The following is a 7,415-nucleotide window of genomic DNA, read 5'->3' as shown; positions in this document are numbered from 1 at the left end:
TGATGGCAAGCGAAATGAAAAAAAGAAAGAAGCTTATTTGACGAGGAAGTGGGACCTAGTGAGGTGCGTGGTGCACGGACCATCGAAGCCCGATGATTTATATTCATTGCAATATTTAGGTGGTCAATTTCCTATCTATGTGCCGTTTAGCCTTTGGTATGAAAAACTCGGCTTTAAGGATTAAGTTAACGCCGAAAATTTCAGAATTTCAAACAGTTAAAGTTCAGCGCTCAGCGCTTAGCCCCCGAGGAACCAATCATTCTTTAGATCGGAGTTGAATTTAAGGTGTTCATAACAGGTACTACTCACTTACTAGCGTACTCACTCACTAGCGCCCCACTTGGTTGTGATGAGTGACTCTACCTCAGCGTATCCCCCCCACAGGCCTCCCAAAGAGCTGACATTCACCATAAATGAGCTTGTGGCGGCACTAAAGCTAATCAGGGATCAGAATGGTGAGTATCTCGAGTTGTTTAGTGCAGGTTTGATATTATGTCAAATCTTTCAACAGAAATTTTTGAACGTGCCCATGACGGCATCACTGCAGAGTTTCCCTCACCGCAATTGATGCCAGGAGCCTGCCCGGCATGTGCCTTGCGGACGCATCGACGTAACTGTTATGCTTGCCATGCTGAGATCATAGAGGCACCTTCGAATTCAGCCAATGTCCCGCTTGATCCCCCTCAAAGCAGCAGTGAAGTGTTCCTTGTACGATGCTGAATATCATTGCTTACAAGGTTGCCGTTGTTACTACAGACGCAGTTCCTGCAACCTGCCATCAAGCCTGAGTGTAGATAATCTGTACTTTCTTGCTGTCCGTTCTTGACCCCATGATATCAGTCCTGCCCTATCTCCTTTACTATGTCATTGTATATAAGTTATAAAATGATATTTGCATCAAACTCGTCTAGGCAACGCTGCGATCGATCGTCGTGATGCTTTCATTCAACGTTACGGGATTCATGGTGATGATTCCACGTTCACGCGATGACGGCAAGCCTTTGCACGGCGCATGGATGCCATCATCCCCGAGGATGATGAGGAGATGTCAGCTCGTCTTCGCGAGCGCTGGAGGTTTGATCAAGATCATGATAACTGCAGAAAGTTCAAAAAGATGTGATCTTGCCTGCATTCATTTGTCCCGAAGTGCTGGTACAGCGAGTGTCCCATTTAAGTCCAACTGTTACAGTGAGTGACCTCACGTGAAGCTTCAACTTTTATCGCTTTTCAACATTCATTCATTTGCATCAACAGACTGTTAGCGACACTTCTTCATGCCAGCCAAGTACAAGACCGAAGCACAACGCCGCGAGGCTCGGTTACTATCCAAGCGAAGATGTTATGAAAGGTCTGTCAATTGTATCATTCTGCACATCTAATTCTCAAAATACTTGTTTGTCCTAGGCACAAGCTTGATGAACGCTTGAAGTCCCGAACTCGTTGGCGTAAACACATTGGAGCTACAGTGGTACGTGACTTATATTAAACTTCCTCGGGCCCCAATGACACTTACATACCATGCAATCGGCCAGGTCACACAACAACTTTTGCACCAGCTCGATAACATATGGCTTGACCTAGGTTATCGTCCCGGACCTTCTCAATACGCTGTGCTTGAGTCACTGCAGTTTGACACTCGTTCAAGATGCTGACAATCTGGGCTGGCCGTCTACAAGACCATCCTGCGAGGGAATGGTGTCAGACGCCCAACAACTTCTTTGCAAAGCTCGCGAAGTGCTTTCTCATAGCTTGAATACAGATGGGGCCTGTTCAGACTATCTTTGCTCAGGCGCTGCAGCTGCCGTGGATGCGGTTGAGTTGGATTATGATACATGGGAGGAAGCCTTGTCTTTGATGGACAATAGTGTAGAGACTTACTTCGATCTTCTCAAGTATAATGGTCTTGCGTGGCAGAAAGCTTTGAAACCTTGCAGCTGAATTTTTATCTAATTACTACTCGTTCATGAATCATTGCGGTCCTTGGTGTTATTCTTGTGAAATACTACTGAGATTCCACTCTTTCGTGCCATACTCAAGAAGCTATGGTGCTCGCCGCTTCTTTTCAACTTCTTCAACCAACCACCACCACACCGTTACACCTCTGCAGCTAAAATCATGCCTGCGTCCTCTTATTGATAAGGTACTTGAGGCTAAACTGCAAGAAGGTCGTGATAAACGCAGACGCTATTATGCAAAGTAAGTCTAACCGCTTTTGTTAATTGTCTCCGGTGGTTCCTGACTGGTCGACCGATTGAAGAAACAGAGATATAATCCTAAGACGGCGAAGGGAGTTTCGTGTTGAAAAGAACACGGGGCAGCCATCGGAGCTCGAGAAAGCCATTGCAAGAGCTCTGCATGGATACGACTCGGATGAAGATGGTGATGAGCCGGAGACAGGCAATTTCAGCGACATTGAGGAGAACGATGACCCACCGTACGTTGTTTTATAAATAGAAAATGAAATGAATACAAAATTAACATCCCGCAGATCGGATCTTACAGGATGTCTGCTCACCCTCAAGGTGATCAAAGACGAAATGGTGTCTTTGATCACTGAACCCTGTGCATTTGCTGAGGGTGTCTTACTTCAATTTGTCAACAGCATCGCATACACAGACGACCGTGCCGATAATGGTGATAAAACCATTGTCACCAATATGACAGCCACAGTCCAAGGCTTGCTCAACCGCTCCATCATTGTTCAAGATCAAATCCTTACTTTTTGCGGTGTCTCAGCTGAGTTTCGTGCTGCTGACACAGTCACTCGTTACCTCAGTACCACCCTTGCATACTTGGAGGATATCGAGTTTTTCTTCGACGTAGAGGGAGTTTCGGAGCTGTGTGTTGCTCACTCGATGGGCGAGTTGATGTACCAGAAGCGTCTTCGTGTTTGAGTGGCCTTCACGCAGTAAGTTAACGGTTGTTGTAATGTAGCTTGATTTTATTGCATATCAATACAGCAGATGCGTCAGTATTTTGACTTTGACAAATCGCATGTCGGATCATGAGGCCTTAGGTAAAGTTCACACGTGGCATGGCTGCAACGAGTTCAACAGTGAATGGGTTTGCGGCTCGCAAAAATCCTCTGTTACATTCGGGAATACACTAGGTCAGCAGAATGAAGCGCAGATTCGGACGGCCATTCAAAAGACCACGAGTGAGTCAGTACATAGAAGACTCGCATGATGACAACATGGAGTATCTTCGGCATCGCTCTTTTGGTGTCAATGATGGCGGTTCTTTGTCCTTGCGAACAACAACATTCGTGGTATCTCAACCTGACGCAGTGCAATCCTGTCCTGAACCATCACTCGATTCCTGGGAGGAGACACTGCCGAGCGAGCCCGATGACCCATCCTTTGGGATTGTGGACTCAATCCAAACGACTACCACTGACAAAAAAAAGAATACAGGTGTGTATACTCAAATACCTTGGTTATCAAGCTAATATTTGACAGAATGTTCACTTACTTCATTGGAGACAAGAACGGTCATCATACCTAGATGAAATGGTCCGTCTAGAGGGCCGTGGTGACGAGATAGCTCGAGAGACATGCGCTTGCAAGGGGGAAGACCCTTTACTTTACCGCTGCCGGGATTGTTTTGGAGCCGAAATGGTGTGCCGTGCATGTGTTCTTCAACGGCACGCACATAATCCACTCCATAGAGTTGAGGTATGTTTATCGAGCATTAATTCGAGCTAGACTTGGAAACTCATCTGCCCTTAGGAGTGGTGTGGCACATTTTTTGTGCGTGTCTCTCTCAAGCTGCTTGGCTTGCGCATCCAACTCGGACACAATCCAGGGGAGAAGTGTTATAACCCTGAGCCTGCTGCTGGCGATGATTTCGTCGTCGTAGACATACACGGAATCCATGAAATCGGCCTCGACTTTTGCGGCTGTGAAACGGCCCAAATCCATTACAAACAGCTGATTCGTGCTCGATGGTTTCCAGCCACTTCAAAGAAACCTCAAACTGCCACCACATTCGCACTGATGGAGTTCTTCCACCTCCTCACATTCGAATCAAAGGTATCCGCATACGAATTCTACCACAGTATCGCTAGACGGACAGATAACACCAGCACCACACCAATTAGGGTACGTCTGCATTAATATTCGCTGATTTTCTCCTCATCGCTAGTTTAGGATCGTTATTCCGCATTTATGCAAATGGTTCGTCAATGGCGCCACCTCAAGGTACTCAAGCGAGCAGGAAGAGGTCATGATCCCAGTGGTGTTGACGCAACTTCCGCTGGCGAATGCGCCATACTTTGTCCAGCATGCCCTCACCCTGGAAAGAACTTACCTGAGGACTGGGAGGATGCACCGCACGATATCAGGTATGTTTTGATGCACAGTTGTTTTTCATTATTCACTAATAACATCCTTTAGATGGAAATACGCTCTTTTTCTCGCTATCGACGCGAATTTTCGACTTAAACGGAAGCTTGTTTCGAGCGACAGCGTTGATCCGAGTCTCAACGCTGGGTCATGCTACTTTGTCGAGGAGACTGCGTACAAACAGTATCTGAACGAGCGTGGTTGTGAGCCACAGGAGGTACAGTAATTTTACACTGTTTGCGCACACTTACACTTACTATGTTCCATTCTTATCACAGAAAAGTACCTGCGTGAGTCATAACGCCGTCAATATGGCTGATACTAAGTCGTCGAGGGGGCTTGCGGCCACGGGCGTCGGGACCGTGGACTGCGCAAGGCATGATATGAAACTTCCTAACGGAGTTGGCGATTTGCAAAAAGGTGAAAGGTGTGTTTTTTGATCATTTCTCAAGCCTCGTGGAGCTAAGCCTAGCACTAGATATCTAAACATGGACTATCTAGTCTTTTCAGTGATGGTCAATTTCGCCGTGCTAGTATTCAATCTATCATACGACATCGCCTGCCAATGGAACAAAAAACTATGGCCTCGCATGGCGTCAATGCCACCCCGACTGCGCCTCGACCGTGAAAACAAGCTCGTTCGTTTTTTGTTCCGAAGTTTCATCTTAATGCGCACGTTCAGTCATGTCAAACAGCATTCTCATTTAACTTCGGAAAGAACGTTGGACGTACGGATGGGGAAGCACCTGAAAGAGGGTGGGCAAATATTAATCGCGTGGCGTCGAGTACAAAAGAAATGGGCCCAGGAGCACGCCGCGATACTTTGGACGACCATTTTTCGGACTGGAATTGGAAAAAAGTCACCATGCTCGGTATGTTCCTGACTGGACTATTTCATTTTGAATCTCATGTATTTAAAGGTCGAAGCCTACTCCGCAAAGTGAAAGAAGCCTCAAGGAGATCTAAGCTTCATCGAGAAGAGCTCAACGAGCTTCAACAATCGATTCCAGCACCATCGCTCTCTGTGTGGAAGTCAGAAATCGAGTCATGGGAGGAGGACAATACACAGCCCAACCCGTTCGAGAGCAGGGTGATTCGTAAGTCGTTTTCTCTACTCATTTGTCCGAAACTGACATTTAGCAGCTATGACTCAAGCTGCTATTTCGCCGCCAGCTGGCCGAGAAGGAGGCTGCAGACTTACAGGCTGGTGTAGGTGTCTCGTTACACGCCGACATCTCTCCGAGTGTCCTCATTGCATCGGGTATTGACCTACAAGATCAGCAGTAAGTATTGCAATATCTTCCGGGAACCTCCTCTCACGAAGGGAAAAATAGACGGCGTTTGGCCGCAGACATTTCTGCTTTGGGTCAGCATGCGACTGACACACAGAAGACCAAAATATACAATCAAAGCAACGCACTACAACGTCGACTGGACAATTGGGCTCAAATCCAAGTCCTTTATATGCCCGCAGTTGCCCCGATCCGCGCCGCAGAGGAAACTCATCGTTCGGGAAGTGTCGCTGCACTCAAACCAGAGCAATTTCAGCTCTGGTTACCATCCCAGCTCGACCCACACCTTCCTTGTGACCAAAAGCTTCGTGAATGTGAATGGGAACTCCGGTATGCCCAATCCCATGACGCGTTGAATGATGTTCGACAGCATATTCGTTTATTCGCTCACCTCAACACATTCAAGATGGCGAATATACGTGGTCAACGTGCCTCCACTCGTGCGTGCACTGCTCTCGATCACGCGGCTCAGAAGAAGCATGCCAGCAAGGCAAAATATGATGCCGCTCGGGACGCACTTATTGCCCTTGCTCCCTTGCTAGGAAAAGTTGGCTGGACCGATATCTTACGCCCTCTCGGAGTGATGGATATGAGACCCATGGGTGACTTCATCCAGGGACAATCTGAAGGTACTCGCGATATACCGTGGATATGGAAGACACCCGGGGTGCTACGAGACAATGACGAGGGACTTCAAGACTGTACGTATTACAATATTGTTTGAATTCGCCGTGAAGTTGACGGATGGCTGGCAGGTCTTCGCATTGAGTGGTGCAAAGCAAGAGCACGAGAGGCGCGCTGGTCTGAAGAATTGCTGTTGTTGCTTGAAGAGATGCGGAGGGTGCTGTCATTCTTAGCCTGGCAGAGTACGTGGTGGTCTGGACTGGCTTTGGCGCGTCATTTCGAGAGGTCGGCAGACAGCGAAGGATCCGCAGCATACGCAAACCGACAATCTGCACTCCGTAACGCCATGTCGGAAAAATTCAAGCAACAGTGGGCCATTGTCCCTGCGGTCGTAATTGCTGAGCTGGATGACGATAGCACGCTGGGCATGGCTGATACAGATGGCACACTCACCATTGAAGGCCCTCCACCATTAGCTGCAGAAGATTAGTTATTCTGTACTCGTTCGTCATACTATGCAGCAATACATCGATGTATCTATTGATGTATCTGTTCTCTTCAATGTATCGGCTCTCTCGAATGTATCGTGTATCAGTGAATGTGATGTATCAGCTCTCTTGAGTGTCATGTATGTATCGAATGTATCGGCTCTCTCGGATGATGTATCAGTGAATCCTAGTAGGGAATGATGTATCTGACGCTGTTCAGCGCATGGTGAGTGAGTGCATTTTTGTACCCGACTTTTTGCTGTACTACAACAATTGATACATCTATACTACAGCTACTGGTGAAATTTCTTGTTAAGTATACCCGAATAATGGATACCGTAATCTGGTAGGTAGTTAGCCCGAAGCGATACAAGGGATTTAGTACTATATGCAACAGCTGGCTCATCATCAATGGAAATGTCAGTCAACTCGGGAGTTTCAAGTAGGAGCAGTATGACGTTCTACAGCCTCCTGTGCGGCCTCTGCCCAATCCTGCTCGCACACACCAAACTCAACTCCTAGTATGGTCTTGTTGAATGTCATCAGAGTCAGTCCATAAGGTTGGCGAATGCGTGACTCCCAGCTCTCTGGGATCCGCTCATGAAGCAGAAAGCTGCGCAGGTCTGTCGTGATGACAGGCGAGCGAACGGAGAGAGAGGGAGCTAGAA

General features: G+C 47.4%; 2 protein-coding genes across 2 annotated transcripts; both read left to right on the top strand.

Annotated features, from left to right (window-relative positions):
- Positions 1-1,274: 1,274 nt before the first annotated feature.
- DFJ58DRAFT_738533 (uncharacterized protein) lies at positions 1,275-2,894 on the top strand (the record flags this gene model as incomplete). Its single annotated transcript, XM_041386985.1, has 8 exons — positions 1,275-1,348; positions 1,405-1,468; positions 1,533-1,610; positions 1,677-1,734; positions 1,790-1,892; positions 2,041-2,196; positions 2,264-2,434; positions 2,489-2,894. 8 exons carry the CDS (start codon positions 1,275-1,277, stop codon positions 2,892-2,894), a joined length of 1,110 nt encoding a protein of 369 aa, XP_041234888.1.
- Positions 2,895-3,193: 299 nt separating this feature from the next.
- DFJ58DRAFT_719992 (uncharacterized protein) lies at positions 3,194-6,749 on the top strand (the record flags this gene model as incomplete). Its single annotated transcript, XM_041384685.1, has 13 exons — positions 3,194-3,413; positions 3,487-3,674; positions 3,729-4,100; positions 4,149-4,342; positions 4,395-4,560; positions 4,622-4,770; positions 4,822-4,981; positions 5,002-5,215; positions 5,264-5,433; positions 5,499-5,626; positions 5,678-6,336; positions 6,391-6,628; positions 6,677-6,749. The coding sequence occupies 13 exons, from the start codon at positions 3,194-3,196 to the stop codon at positions 6,747-6,749; spliced, it is 2,931 nt and encodes a 976-aa protein (XP_041234887.1).
- Positions 6,750-7,415: the final 666 nt, after the last annotated feature.

The sequence above is a fragment of the Suillus subalutaceus genome, assembly GCF_016647625.1.
Source record: "Suillus subalutaceus strain FC151 chromosome Unknown DFJ58scaffold_509, whole genome shotgun sequence".
In the NCBI taxonomy this organism is placed as follows: Eukaryota; Fungi; Basidiomycota; class Agaricomycetes; order Boletales; family Suillaceae; genus Suillus; species Suillus subalutaceus.
This window is presented reverse-complemented; position numbering and strand designations above follow the sequence as displayed.